Source organism: Andrographis paniculata, unplaced genomic scaffold (assembly GCF_009805555.1).
Source record: "Andrographis paniculata isolate CXL003 unplaced genomic scaffold, ASM980555v1 Contig37END, whole genome shotgun sequence".
In the NCBI taxonomy this organism is placed as follows: Eukaryota; Viridiplantae; Streptophyta; class Magnoliopsida; order Lamiales; family Acanthaceae; genus Andrographis; species Andrographis paniculata.
In genome coordinates this window covers 5,140,926-5,155,901 of record NW_026137570.1, presented here as the reverse complement: position 1 = coordinate 5,155,901, position 14,976 = coordinate 5,140,926, and the positions used below count along the sequence as shown (strand labels likewise).

The window sequence follows — 14,976 nt, the reverse complement described above, 5'->3', positions numbered from 1 at the left end:
GGCAAAGAAGAAAACCCCCGAACTTACCGAGAAGAACACGAAGAAGATGAACCAGAGGAGAGGAAAACCCAGACTCCCAAATCACGCAATACACTGTCAAAAATGAGAATGGGGTGGAAGGAGGAGTTATAAGGTGCGGGTCGGGTCGAGTCGGGTCAAGTTAAAGGGTTTTGGGTTGCGGGTTGCGGGTTGAGCTTAGTATTGGGTTGGGCCAAAATATATCTGACAATTGCTTTTGAATCTCCTAAAAATTCATTATTTTCTGTTAACTTAGACGATGATGAAAATAGATTAAATTTAAATTATAATGTTGGTGGGTCTTCATATGAGCGCCCCATGGAGGGTGAAAAAAGCAAAACAACAGAAAAAAAATAAAGATCAAGAAGATGCTCATGTTAATGAAGTTAAAGAGCGAAATTTAATGGTTCTGGAAATACTACAAAAATCAAATTTGCATAGACAAAAATTTTTGCAACTGGAACAAGAGAAATTAGCATTTAAGAAAATGGCACGCGAGAAAAAAATTATGAATATGGACTTGAATGCTATTTCTAATCTTGCTCAGCGTGCTTATTACTGGCTCAAGAAAGATGAAAGTTTATATAAAAGAACAATGAAATTTCAGAGATCAAATCCATAGTCTTTTTCGAATATACTTTTTTCAATATTTTAGTGACATTGGTGGAGATGAAAATGCTGATATTCCTCCGCATTTAATCAATGTATTTTAATATTTTATGCAATTGTATTTTATCAATGTAGTTTTTTTTATTTTTTTTTTATGCAATTTGTTTTATGTAATTTGAATTCTATCAATGTAATATTTTATGTAATTTGCATCCTATGCAACGTGCTTTTGTATTTTAATTTTATTTGCTAAATAATTTTATAACATATATTATTTTCAAGTTTAAATAAATTTAAATTTAAATACAAATGTATCGTTTTTTAATAATTATACATACATATTATACATTTTTTTGTGGAAAATATATAAAATAATTAATTTTAAAATAAAAAATTAAACATAAATCTTTACAAAGTAAAATTGCAAGTTAATTTAAAAAATAAAATTACATATCACTTTCGAAAAAATATAATTATACATCACTTTTAAAAAATAAAATTACATTTCACTTTTAAAAAATAAAATAAAATATTATTTTAAAAAAAAAATAAAAATTATATCACTTTTCAAAAAGTAAAATTATATATTGATTTAAAAAATAAAATTATAAATTATTTTTTAAAAAAACAAAATTATATATTATTTTCCAAAAACTAAAATTATACTCTCACTAAAAAAAATAAAAATATACATTATTTTTCAAAAAAAATAAAATTACATACAATTTTTTAAAATATAAAATTATATATCATGAAAAATTAAAATTACACACGTATTTTCAACTCATCCCCAAATCCCCTTTTTTTTAGTACAATAGAGTGGGTTGGAGAAACTCTAATAAATAAAATATAATTATTAATCTTCGAAAATAAAGATATCTTTTACTGTTCTAAAATAAATATATTATATTATAATAACAGCTAACCTCAATTTTAATCAATAATCTAAACGTAAAATGATTTATAATAATTATTATTATTATTAATTTTTTGGGCCACATCCAAAGTCTTGTTTAAAAAATGGAAAGCAAAACTATACGATAATTTATTATAATTACTATTAATTAATGTGGTCAAACACGTGGCAAGACAGTTTCGTCACCAAATTTACGTAGTATTACCGATCGATGCGAAACGGTACACAACAGTGGTTGGTATTAATGTTGAATTATTTTTACATTTTATATTTTGAACGAAAACAGGCAAAGAAACCCTTCCAATAAAACCCTTGACGGCTGCGCAGCATCGCATCGCCTCTTCCTTCCTGTCCCAGAGATAGTCACAACGGTCGCTGATCATCGACGCTCCTCATCCCCTTAGTATCACATTCAGACGTTCTCTGGGGGTTCTTTTGTTTTGGGAGTGCAGTTTTTGGGAGAACTGTTCGAAATCAGCTCCGGTGCGAGGTGTTTTTCGATTCGGTTACACTGCCTGTCTTCTGGACGCCTGGTACGGTTTGTTCTTTTCGCTTTTCCGTGTGTGAAAACATTTTTTTGTTGTTGAAAGTGGTGGATTGCTGTCCACGGTATCAACGCGCGTTTGTTTTTTTGGTAGGAAATTTAAGGAAAGAGAGCCGGAATGAGTCACACTTTGTATCACTGCAGTAATGCATTATGTAAGTTTGTTCAAACGAATCAATATTTGCCTAAAGTGAGGCCTTTTCCGAGCTATTTCGCGCAACGAAAATTAGTTTCAAAAAGGAATTTGAACAACGTCCGCTTGCCGGTGATATTGAATTGTGTGAAAGCTGGAAATGAGCGAGGAAATGTTCAGAAAAGTGGTGATTTGGCTGATGGAGGGGGTTTTAGTTTTATATCATCCGAAGTTGGGAAAAGAACTGATATAAAGAAGATCTTGATATTGGGAGCTGGACCTATTGTTATAGGGCAGGCTTGTGAGTTTGACTATTCGGGCACTCAGGCTTGCAAAGCCCTTAGAGAGGAGGGGTATGAGGTGATTCTGATTAACTCTAATCCAGCTACTATAATGACTGATCCTGAGATGGCAGACAGGACTTATATTGAGCCGATGACTCCGGAGTTAGTTGAGCAAGTTATTGAGAAAGAGAGGCCCGATGCTTTGTTGCCTACAATGGGTGGGCAGACCGCACTAAATCTTGCTGTAGCACTGGCAGAGAGTGGTGCGCTTGAGAAGTATGGAGTAGAGTTGATTGGAGCAAAGCTTGATGCTATAAAAAAGGCCGAGGATAGGGATTTGTTCAAGCAGGCAATGAGGAACATTGGGCTCAAGACGCCTCCTTCTGGGATTGGGACAACGTTGGACGAGTGTTTTGATATTGCCAATTCTATTGGGGAGTTCCCGTTGATTATCAGGCCAGCATTCACGTTGGGAGGGACCGGAGGTGGGATTGCTTACAACAGGGAGGAGTTTGAAGCCATTTGTAAGTCAGGACTTGCGGCTAGTGTTACGACTCAGGTTTTGGTGGAGAAGTCTTTGCTAGGATGGAAAGAGTATGAGCTTGAGGTTATGAGGGACTTGGCTGACAATGTGGTTATTATCTGCTCGATTGAGAATATAGATCCTATGGGAATCCACACTGGGGACTCTATCACAGTTGCTCCAGCCCAGACATTGACAGATAAGGAGTACCAACGGCTCAGAGATTACTCTATTGCAATTATCAGGGAAATTGGAGTTGAATGTGGTGGTTCTAATGTTCAATTTGCTGTTAATCCTGAAGATGGAGAAGTGATGGTGATAGAGATGAATCCCCGAGTTTCGAGATCATCTGCTTTGGCCTCCAAAGCAACTGGTTTCCCAATTGCCAAGATGGCTGCTAAGTTATCAGTGGGTTATTCATTGGATCAGATTCCTAATGATATTACAAAGAAGACTCCAGCAAGTTTTGAGCCTTCCATAGATTATGTTGTGACAAAGGTTATATTCATTTTTCCATATTGTTAGTGTCCTGTTCATTTCCTAGTTTATCTTCTTCTATTTTCTTATGATATCATATGTTCTGTCTGTGTACAGATACCCAGGTTTGCCTTTGAGAAGTTTCCGGGCTCGGAACCAATTCTGACTACCCAGATGAAATCTGTTGGTGAAGCTATGGCTGTTGGCAGAACGTTTCAAGAATCATTCCAAAAAGCAGTGCGGTCATTGGAATCTGGATACTCTGGATGGGGTTGTGCACAGATCAAGGAACTTGACTGGGACTGGGAACAGTTGAAATACAACCTCCGGGTACCAAGTCCAGATCGTATCCATTCTATATATGCTGCACTGAAGCGTGGGATGAAGGTAGATGATATACACGAATTGAGTTTTGTGGATAAGTGGTTCCTCACTCAGCTTAAAGAACTTGTGGACGTGGAACAATATCTCTTGGCGCAGAATTTGTCCCAGCTGACAAAGGATGACTTATGGGAAGTCAAGAGGAGAGGATTCAGTGATAAGCAGATAGCGTTTGCTACAAAATCCTCTGAGGAAGAAGTTCGATTGAAGCGCTTGTCTTTGGGAATAAAACCATCCTATAAAAGAGTTGACACATGTGCAGCCGAATTTGAAGCCAACACCCCATACATGTATTCATCGTATGAGTTTGAGTGTGAATCTGCTCCGACTAACAGGAAAAAAGTGTTGATTTTGGGAGGAGGGCCAAATCGAATTGGGCAGGGTATTGAGTTTGATTATTGCTGCTGCCACACATCTTTTGCCCTTCAGGTTTGTGTTTTATTTATTGTATTGGCAGGTTACCATCACTACTTACGCCTGTAACAAAATTAGTTAGTCCTTTCATTTTCCATTGATTGTTATAGTTCTGAAGTTCTTAAGTTTTTGCAGGATGCAGGCTATGAAACGATAATGATGAATTCCAATCCTGAAACAGTATCGACTGATTATGACACTAGTGATCGCCTCTACTTTGAACCTCTCACGGTGGAGGATGTCCTGAACGTCATTGACTTGGAAGCACCCGATGGAATTATTGTGCAGTTTGGAGGGCAGACTCCCCTAAAGTTATCTCTCCCTATTCAGCAGTATTTGGATGAGCAGAAGCCCAAGAGTGCCAGTGGTTCTGGATATGTTCGAATCTGGGGCACATCCCCGGATTCCATTGATGCTGCTGAGGATAGGGAGCGGTTCAATGCCATCTTGACAGAGTTACAGATTGAGCAGCCAAAAGGAGGAATTGCAAAGAGTGAAGAAGATGCTCTTGCTATTGCAGCTGAAATAGGGTACCCTGTTGTTGTTCGGCCTTCCTATGTTTTAGGTGGCCGGGCAATGGAGATTGTTTACAGCGACGAGAAGCTTGTGACTTACCTTGAAACTGCAGTAGAAGTGGATCCAGATCGCCCTGTTTTAGTCGACAAATACTTATCTGATGCCATCGAGATCGACATTGACGCACTTGCTGATCCACACGGCAATGTAGTGATTGGCGGAATAATGGAACACATCGAACAAGCTGGTGTCCATTCTGGTGATTCGGCATGCATGCTACCCACCAAAACAGTATCATCTACAAGCCTGGAAACCATCAGGTCATGGACAACAAAATTGGCTAAGAGGCTGAATGTTTGTGGTTTGATGAATTGCCAATACGCAATCACAGCTTCCGGCGATGTGTTCTTACTAGAGGCCAACCCACGCGCCTCCCGGACAGTCCCATTTGTGTCCAAGGCGATCGGTCATCCCCTAGCGAAATACGCAGCGCTCGTCATGTCCGGAAAGTCCCTTCATGATCTCAACTTCACCAAAGAAGTCATCCCAAGACATGTATCTGTGAAAGAAGCCGTTCTCCCATTCGAGAAATTCCAAGGGGCCGATGTTCTCCTAGGACCCGAAATGCGCAGTACAGGTGAAGTCATGGGGATATACTACGAGTCCTCAATTGCATTTGCGAAAGCCCAAATCGCCGCGGGACAAAAGCCGCCTATGACAGGAACTGTCTTCCTCAGCTTAAACGACCTGACGAAGCCCCAGCTCCCTCCCATTGCCCGAGCCTTCCTCAGCCTCGGATTCAACCTTGTGGCGACATCCGGGACAGCCCATGTTCTTGAATCAGAAGGTATCCCCGTTGAGCGGGTGCTGAAGATGCACGAAGGGCGGCCCCATGCTGGTGACATGATTGCCAATAGGCAGATTCAGATGATGGTGGTTACAAGCTCCGGCGACCAGCTCGACCAGATCGACGGACGGAAGCTCCGGAGAATGGCTCTTGCTTACAAAATACCTGTTATTACTACAGTTGCAGGGGCTCTGGCCACAGCTGATGCGATAAAGAGCCTGAAGTGCAACAAGATTGAGATGTCGGCTCTTCAGGATTACTTCAGTTCGGAGACGGCAGCTGAAAGCAGCAAACCTCTGCAATCAGTTGTCTAGTTGCAGTAAGTTCTTACGGTGGTTTTGTTTTTTTCACTTCTCTTTTTTGATGGATTTTCATGTTATGTTTGGCATTTCCTGTTGCCTGCGACCTAATAAGTGATTTTGTTTTCATTTAAAAAATGGGCTTCTTTTGGTTGTTGACCATTTTATTTATTTTTTGGTGATTTAAATATTTTGTTTTTATATACTATTGTTTTTTTCGGTCAAATTTATTCCTTCTTATTTACTATTACAATTTTAAAATAAATAAAATCAATTCCAGTCTTAATATGATCAAAATGTATTAATTTGACTTCAATATAATATTTTTTTTTCTATCAATTTTAGTCATTTTATGAATAATTTTGGTTTCAGTTGAAAAAATCAATAAAAAGTGCACAGTATGGCTGACAAAAAGAAATGATAAGTGGGCACGCTAGAAATATTGTAATATATATAATCTATTATTTTGTATATTAATATTTTTAATTTTATAATTTTTGTTATATTATTTTTCAATATATCCATTTATTTTTATATTTATTTATTACTTATTATTATTATGATTATTATTATTCTTATTTATATAATTTTGTTAAGTATATTTATTATGATAATAGTATTTTTTAAAATATTATATGTATAATATAAAAATACATATTTTTTTAAAAAAAAATAATAATTTGTTAATATATTTTAGTTTTAAAAAATAAATTTATTAAATATTTATTTCCTTCGTCCCATAACAAAGTATCCATTTTTCCATTTTAGTTCGTCGCATAACAAAGTATCCATTTCCTTTTTTCTAGTAATATATTACACAAATGTCATTACCTTTATAACAAAGGTTATTTTAGTCATTTTCACATTATTCCTACTTATATTCCAATATAATATTAATATTTTTAAAATTACGTGCAAAAAACAAATGAATATTTGTTTATGGGAAGGAGGGAGTATAATATTATTAGTAAATATTATCATATTATTTATAATTTATAAATCATCATCAACAACAACAATAATAATAATAATAATAATAATAATCCATCATAATCTTTTTTTTTTATCATGAGAGATTTTGTAGGGTATAAATTTTTGATAATTGTCTATTAAAATCCAACAAAATTCATAAACTTTAAAGGTTAAAAGTTTATGGAGTGTTGAATACTACAATTTTAAAACACTTTTAAAAATTTAGATTGAATACATCCAAATTTTAAAAATTCAACAAAATCATACAAAATTGTGATTTAATACACTCCATTAGTTTTGAATTAGATTCAATTAATATTACATAATTCTAAAATAGCCTCTAAAATATTATGCAGAGAATTACTCCTATTGAATCAATTTACATCATCTTATAAAGATATCAACTAGTATAAATAAGAAGTGACTTATTGTAAAATTAAAGTATTAGTGTCTCATTGTAAAATTAAATTATTTACACATATTGCTTTTTTGCATTAAGTATATTTTAAAAATAATTGTTGTATCAAGCATCGGAAGACTTAAAAATGGTCGAAAATTCCTAAATAAAAAAAAATATATATATATTTTTATTAATTTTTTCTTAACATTTTAGGAAAAGTGAATTTTTTATTATTAGTTATTAAAAATTATAAAAATATTTTTAATTATTTTTAAAAAAATTAATATATTTTTATTATTTAATAAAAACATTATTGGAAATTTCAATGTATATATATAACAAATAGAATTATATATTGAGATTTGAGACCGGTATTGATTTTTTCCTGTAAAAATATATTATAATTATATTATTATTATTATTATTATTATTATTACTATGGTTTAATCTCTATAATTAACTGTCTGATAAAGTATTATTATCTATTTATTTCAAGAAAATGAATTCTCTTATTAGTTTGGATTTAATAAAAAATGGCTGTAAATGCGACCAGAAAGAAAACTTATGAGTGGTTTGGTTTCACTCTTTCATCATTAACCAAATCTTTCATATGCAATCAATATAGCTAAAGATCCAAGTGATCTACGACTTCAATTGAGTCATTTCCCACCTGAATTCGACCTAGGAGGTCTTTTTTGGAGTCATCTGCCGTCTCGCGTCGGTGGTTTATTGATCCAAAGGTATTTTTTCTTCGTTCTTTTGCTTAATTAATTAGGGTTTCTTGAAATTCTGTACATAGGTTGCTGAATTGGGTTCTAATTTGTAATTGTGTTTTCTGTTGATGAGTGTAGGAAATTTTAGATTATGGAGTGCTCTAGGATTTCAAGCCAGATGCGGAATTGAATTAAGTGTTGTTTCCTGTTAGTGCTTCATCAAACTTGTGTATAAAGACTGCCTGATAGATGGTTTGAACGGGTCGAGCATCAACAATTTCGTTGAATCTAATAATGAAGTGATGCTTGCTCGTAACTGCTGCGCTCTTTTGATCGATTTTTTCTTTTATATTCTAGGTGTTTAGGTGGCGGGTTCCTCCAACTTGTGACTATCTTCAAGTCTTGCTATATTATCTGCAGTTTGGTTCTAGCCATATTGGTTGATAATGGAAGTAAGATGCTAATTTTGCTGATTTTCTCAATCTGAACTTATTTCTTGGATTTAGGTCAGATACCAGGGTGCATTTACATATATATTTTTAAAGTATATTAGAGTATTATATTGGTTTGGAAATGCTAAGAGTTAAAAGGTGCTTGATGTGAAATATGTATAGGTCTTTGATGTGATGTTTCAAATAGAAAAAAAGGATTTTGACGTAATATTTTGAATGAAACTTTGGTTTTAAATGTGTGTTCTCTTTCTAGGGAGAATTTTTTTCTTATAAATATATATATTTATAAGTACTGCAAGAACAAACTAAAAAGTCCAAGTAAACAGAGCCCAAGCTTTTCACCGATTGCTAGATACTGAAGTGTACAACGGTGAGTGAATGTTACAACAAGATAGAAGTGGATGGGTTGTTCTTTAATTCTCTCATCACTTCAATGTGCCGTTCATTTTTTTCACCATTCTCCTAATACTTTGGGGATGTTATAGGCATACATGTTTTTTGAATTTTCTGTTTTTTTATAGATAAAAATTGTGTAATTAATTTAGGGTGTGTTTGTTTGGGGGTTTGGATTGGATTTACACTATTCATCCAATTTTTTTTTCCCAAAAAACATCAAATCAAACACCTATTTTTTATTTTTTATATTATACTAAAAATTAATTTTACATTCAAAACATCACATCAACACCTATTTATATCACATCATACAACTTTTCAAATTCAAAATTTTTACTATTCAAATCCCAACTCAAAATCCAAACCCCCAAACAAACACACCCTAAAATGACTTGACTCATGTCATGATTCTTGTAAAAATTTGTATAGAAGTTGTGCTCTAACTAGACTGAGGAAGGTGTGCTATGACAATAGATGCATGTTGGAGTATGGGTGATAGTTGATTCGCTGCCTTTCGTGGTAAGTTCTGTTGAGGCAAACCTATTATCAATATTGGCATCTCACAAAATATTCCTTAGGTATCAGACTTTAAAAGTTACCATGTCTCATGAAGTATATAAAACCTATCATAAGGGAAGACTACATGACTGCAATTTTATGTATGTTTTAACATTGCTGCAAATTGTTGCATTATATATTAGTATGTGAAGTACATACATGTTGGTTAAAAGAATTTCTGTTAAATGGAAGAGTTGTCATTTATTTATTATTGGGTAAATTTCATAACATCCCCTTGTGTTCTAGTATAAATGGACAAAGCACTTTATATTTTATTTATTGCGTTAAACTCCTTGTGTTATATTAAAGTATAAACAAAACAAGCTCTTTGTCCAAAACTGATGTTTTGAGTGTAAACACGTACCTAATTATATAAGTTTTATATAAATAACAGAGGTTATATTTTAAATAGACTTATTTGAATAAAATAAATAAATAAATGATCAATTTTTCATTGTATAATTTTTGTAAGAATTAGATAATAGTTCATCTAAGAAAACTATTAAATGAATGGTTGATAAATAATTTAGTTATTCATTTTATTTAAAAATATTATTTAAGATATCTTACCTTTCTTATTTGTATAAAAATTCATAATTAGGTGTGATTTTACAACAAAACATCAGTTTTGGATGAAGATGGTATTTTGTGTATATCTTAATTTCACACAAAGGGATTTTATGCAATAAATGAAATTCGAGATATTTTGTACATTTTTACTAAAACACAAAGGGTATTATATAATTTACCTTTTATTATTTTTTATCGCTTCTTTCTTAGCTTGGTTGTGCTCTATGTGGTGATAATATGAATTTGTTTCATTTTTCTGAAAGAATACTGGCATTACTTGTCTGTACCTGATTCCATCTGAGAGTCATCAACTTTCTTAAAAAAGGATTTGCTATGTGCAGCTTGTGCTTTATAATGTTCTTTGCTGAATATTTCTTACACTTTGGGCTGAACAAAGGTCTGTTGCTACAATGGAAATATCTTAATTCAGTTTTGTGGTGGTATTTGTGTGGCAATTGACTTTCTCCTAATCCTATTGAACCAACAAATAATGAATCCAACTGTAAGTTACATGTATATTGCCCTTATTTTCATTATTTCAACCACATTTTGTTTGTCTGGGTATTATGATACTGTAGTACTGTATTAAATTTATGGTCAAATTATATTGAAAAAAATAAAAGAAGGATGGTTGGAGAGGTTAGCACAGGGCTGCAGGGCGGTTAAGACCTGTTCAAGAATGTCCTGCAATTGCCCTCTATCGTTGCATCTTGTCTAAGTCTCTGATTAATATGTATTAATCAATAATAACATCATCTAATTTTCAGCCTTTAGCAGTGGGTGGCTTATGCTCTAAGATCTTTGTCACCGAAAATCTGCAATTAGTGCTAATTTACCTATTGCTGCTTTGTGCAGATTCCATTGCACGAGCAAATTTAAGTGCTGAAGATCTGTTCTAATAAGGTTATTGATGGGTGAAAGGAGAAAACGTAAATCACTTTGGGATCAGGAAGATGCAACCAAACAATTTTCTGGCGTGAGTGAACGTAATTCTTGGACAGGAAAGGACCATCATTCTTGTCATGAGAGTGGCTCGTATCACGAATATTCTTCATCTGGAACCATTGCATCTGTGGAATCTAGAGATCAGCTTGGACAGCTTTCTGGTAAAGCAACTGAAGAAATCCCAGTTGCTCCAACACATGGAAACTTTGCCAACAGTAGACAAGATACTCACGGAGGAGAGGAATTTGGAGGGCAAAACACGAATGACCAGGACATGTCTCCTGGATTTGATGTTATTGAGCAGCATATATCCAATCAGGATCTTGGAAATGGTCGAAGCCATTCTCAAAGGTCTGATTATTAATTGTTTATTATTTTATTTCATTTTATTTTAATAGCATTACAAATCTGGAAAAATGAATGCCATTACAGCAAAAGAAAATACAACTACAGATGCTGAAGGTTTTTTCTGCAATGGAGTTCAGGGTTCTCTTTTGTAACTTCCCATTCAAGTTGCTAATGCACAAATGCTAGGATTCCACTCTGATAATGTTTGTTATTTCATCTTCTAGCTTTATCTGAGGTTAAGAAAATCCTGCATTATTTGTAGGGGGTTTTTGTATGTGGTGTTGCTAATTTTGTTGTTTGATGCTTTATTATAGATACATGGGAGGAGGTGGGAGCAGGAGTCCGAGCAGAAGCAGAAGCAGGACTAGAGGCAGAAGTCGGAGTAGGAGCTTGAGCAAGGACAGGGGAAGGGATGATAGGAGCAGGAGTGTTGGCAGAAGTGATGGCAATACAAGGGTTAAATATAGAAGTCGTAGTCCGATAGGAGATTATAGGCGTCAATCTCATGGATGGAGTGACAATAGGAGTGTGACTGATAAGTCATCTCAGATTTGTAGAGATTTTGCTGCTGGAAAGTGCAGGAGGGGCAGTGACTGCAGATTTGGCCATTCTGAAATTGTTAGTTGTGGTGATGATGGCCTTTTAGGAGACGCCACAGGAGAAGCTTGGCGGCAGACAGCAAACAATAATCAAAGTTTTAAAGACCCTTTAAACGAAGTTTTTCAGTCCGCTTTGCGGGATGATTCCTCTGATCCTTATCATGGGCAGAATGAGCAGTCCCAGATCAAAACTAGAACTGGTGTTCCTTGCAAGGACTTCATTAAGGGTAAGTGTAGGTGGGGAGACACTTGCAGGTTTTCTCATCATTCAGTTTATGCTGGAGAGTTCAAAAAAAGTACAAGATTTAACAAGGACATTGAATTTAAACCTGGAAAAAATGGTATAGCAATTTGTCAGTATTTTGCTGCAGGAAAGTGTGATCGGCATAATTGCAAGTTCTCTCATGAGCATCCCGAATATAGCAGCCTAGAAGACGGCGTGCTGGGTAAAGTGGTTAGAGCCTTTGGTTCACATGAGAAGATCAATACAAATAATGCAACCAAAATCTCTGACGGTGTCCATGGTTCTGGAAACAAGAACAGAAGTCAGGGAATACCGGAGTGGACTGATCATGGTCGAAACATAGGGACTGCTGAATCTATTGATAAGGAACATGTGGATGACAAGCAGGGATGTCTCATATTGCATGCTTCACATTTGCAAAATCAGGAAGCAAATGCAAAGGTTCAAGGACAAAGTATAGTGCAGGATGACTTTTCTATGATTGCTCAGCAACAGCAACAGAATATTTATTCAGCTGTCTCAATTCAGCAGCAACTTGAAAGTGTGGTAGGAAATGATTTGTTGACTTCGCTTGCATCGAATGTTCTTGGGGAGGTGGGGAACTTGATGAATACTAGTGCTCAGGCAAGTCTACTCTCAGCACAGAGTAGTATCGATATGAAGAGTGGAAATGTGTTTCCGGGGGAGTTTTCAATTTTGAATAAAACCGAGAGTGGGGAGGACCATCTAAAAGCTGTTGATAAAATTCCACCACATGTCCTCAATCCAGTAACAAATGAATCCTCTTCTCTGTTGGCAAACTCCGCTATTGCTGCAACTCTGAATGAACAACAGCCCTGGAAGAATGCATTTGCAGAAGGCTCCAATTCTTGGGGCATCACTCCAACTCCCGATCCCTTGGGTAATGCTCCCCTTGCTAGTCTGCAGCAGTTCAATCAAACTGGAGTTTCTCATGATCCAATTGGTCTTAGAGAGATCGGCAGAGGCATTAATGAGATGAAGAAGATGGGGCAATCGTCTAAGGAACTCGGTGAGAGCAATGATAATGAAAGCAAGGGAATCGAAAAGGACATGGAGTCGGATAGACATGGGAGGGTTGGAGAGAAGAGTGCAGCAGCAGGCAAGGATGACAAAATCATGCGCCCATTTAAAAATTCTCTTATAGAATTTGTGAAGGAGTTACTGAAGCCGACGTGGAAGGAAGGCAAAATGAGTAGAGAAGTTCACAAAACTATTGTGAAGAAAGTGGTTGAAAAAATAACAAGCACGATTCAAGCTGATCACATCCCCAGGACACAGGATAAAGTCGACCACTATCTATCCTATTCCAAACCCAAAATCGACAAACTTGTACAGGTAGGTAATCAATCCAAATCCAAATCCAAATCCCAATCCATTCATTCATTTATCGAACTAATCGAGTCTAATGTAATCTAATCATGGTTTGCTATTTAGCTGGTTGCATTCCTTGTTTGTGGTGTGCAGGCATATGTAGCGCGATGTGTAAAGGCCGATCCCAAGTCATGATAGATTCATTCCTCGTGCACCTTCTTGCTTGCATTTGTAAATGCGACTCGACTCCAACTCTTATCTATTCATGTAAGTCGTCATCATAAGGGAAAGGAAACTAACTATACACTACTTATGGGAATTGTTACTGTGAAGGAAAGTTGGTAATAATATGATGGTTTGAATATTTCCCTAAATCCTCAAATCACGTATAACATCCATTACACACAAATTGTTTTTTTTTTTCTTTTCCCCCAACCACGGATTTGTTCATTTAGTTATATTTGTATATACTTAATTATACCATTCACTTTTCTTGAATATATCAATTTTTTTTCATTTTTATTATTATTTAACATTCACCATTAAAATTCTTTGGGTAAATGGATTGGCTTCTGCATTCATTTGAATGGTCTGATATTTTTTGTAGCTACCCAAATCTATGTGATAGGGAATGAGGTTCGCCGATTTTGAGGCTTTAAAGCACCGGCTAGGGATGTCAACAGGGCGGGTTCAGGACGGGTTTTGCAGGCCATGGGATTCGCCTCGCTAAAAAATATTAGGACCCAAGACCGGCCCGTCCCACTTTAACCCGATCCATGACCCGTCCTGCTCCGAACCTTTCGGGTTCGGGGCCAATCCAACAAATCCGCTTTATTTTTTAAGAAAATAATAAAATAAAATTTTTAAAAAATAATTTAATATTAAAAAAAGTATGCGTCAAAGTACTAAAAAATTATAATTCTAAAAATAAGAACAATCAAATATTGACGATAGTCCGTAGTTCCGATTATAAAGAGAATTGTAGGAGAAACAAATGAGAAGATAAATTTGATTTAAAATTGAGGTTCTATTTTATATTTAATTTTTTTAAAACAAATAAATAATATAATTTATATTGTATAAAAATATAAATAAATTATAATAATTATTAAAATATCCGAGTTTGGAGTGTGGCGGATTTATAGTAAAATTTGTAATCTGCCCCGAACCCGGCCGAGTCTAAAACTCAAAACTCAAAATTCACAACCTGTCCCGAACCAAATATTTTAAACCCAAACCCGTCCCACGAAGACCGGGTCCGGGGCAGGTCGGGGGTAACCCACCCCATTCTACATGGCAAGTGCAGCCCTTAATTGCAACACACTGCCGAAAATTTATTAATCCCAAAGAAGTTATTTGAGGAAAGGTTTAAAAATTTTTTTGACTGTAAGATATTAGTCATAGTCATTAAATGACCAAATATTGGGGTGAGTTAGGGTAGGGGTGGGCAAATATCGAACTGAAATTTCGGTTGGTCGATCAAATT

The 14,976-nt window shown here is 35.1% G+C and overlaps 2 protein-coding genes across 9 annotated transcripts; both read left to right on the top strand.

Moving 5' to 3' along the window:
- Positions 1-1,807: 1,807 nt before the first annotated feature.
- Positions 1,808-6,128, top strand: LOC127250314 (carbamoyl-phosphate synthase large chain, chloroplastic). Its single transcript, XM_051273518.1, has 4 exons — positions 1,808-2,076; positions 2,182-3,525; positions 3,622-4,314; positions 4,435-6,128. Exons 2-4 carry the CDS (start codon positions 2,206-2,208, stop codon positions 5,974-5,976), a joined length of 3,555 nt encoding a protein of 1,184 aa, XP_051129475.1. The 5' UTR covers positions 1,808-2,076; positions 2,182-2,205; the 3' UTR covers positions 5,977-6,128.
- A 1,748-nt stretch (positions 6,129-7,876) lies between these two features.
- LOC127250333 (zinc finger CCCH domain-containing protein 55-like) lies at positions 7,877-13,854 on the top strand. Of its 8 annotated transcripts, XM_051273559.1 has the most exons (7): positions 7,877-8,073; positions 8,185-8,253; positions 8,404-8,498; positions 10,364-10,524; positions 10,878-11,318; positions 11,630-13,514; positions 13,644-13,854. In XM_051273559.1, the coding sequence occupies exons 5-7, from the start codon at positions 10,933-10,935 to the stop codon at positions 13,683-13,685; spliced, it is 2,313 nt and encodes a 770-aa protein (XP_051129516.1). In that variant the 5' UTR covers positions 7,877-8,073; positions 8,185-8,253; positions 8,404-8,498; positions 10,364-10,524; positions 10,878-10,932; the 3' UTR covers positions 13,686-13,854. The 8 variants fall into 8 exon arrangements, with proteins under 8 accessions (XP_051129516.1, XP_051129511.1, XP_051129512.1 ...); XM_051273554.1 differs by lacking the exon at positions 10,364-10,524; XM_051273555.1 differs by lacking the exon at positions 10,364-10,524 and having other exon boundaries at positions 8,185-8,298.
- The last annotated feature ends 1,122 nt before the right edge of the window (positions 13,855-14,976 follow it).

Excerpts from the sequence above, each read along its gene's own strand:
- LOC127250314 (XM_051273518.1), top strand. The coding sequence starts at position 2,206 with ATGAGTCACACTTTGTATCACTGCAGTAATGCATTATGTAAGTTTGTT. Across the intron at positions 3,526-3,621 it reads TAGATTATGTTGTGACAAAG|ATACCCAGGTTTGCCTTTGA; the intron begins GTTATATTCATT and ends GTCTGTGTACAG. Across the intron at positions 4,315-4,434 it reads ACACATCTTTTGCCCTTCAG|GATGCAGGCTATGAAACGAT; the intron begins GTTTGTGTTTTA and ends AAGTTTTTGCAG.
- LOC127250333 (XM_051273561.1), top strand. The coding sequence starts at position 10,933 with ATGGGTGAAAGGAGAAAACGTAAATCACTTTGGGATCAGGAAGATGCA. Across the intron at positions 11,319-11,629 it reads GGTCGAAGCCATTCTCAAAG|ATACATGGGAGGAGGTGGGA; the intron begins GTCTGATTATTA and ends GCTTTATTATAG. Across the intron at positions 13,515-13,643 it reads AAATCGACAAACTTGTACAG|GCATATGTAGCGCGATGTGT; the intron begins GTAGGTAATCAA and ends TGTGGTGTGCAG.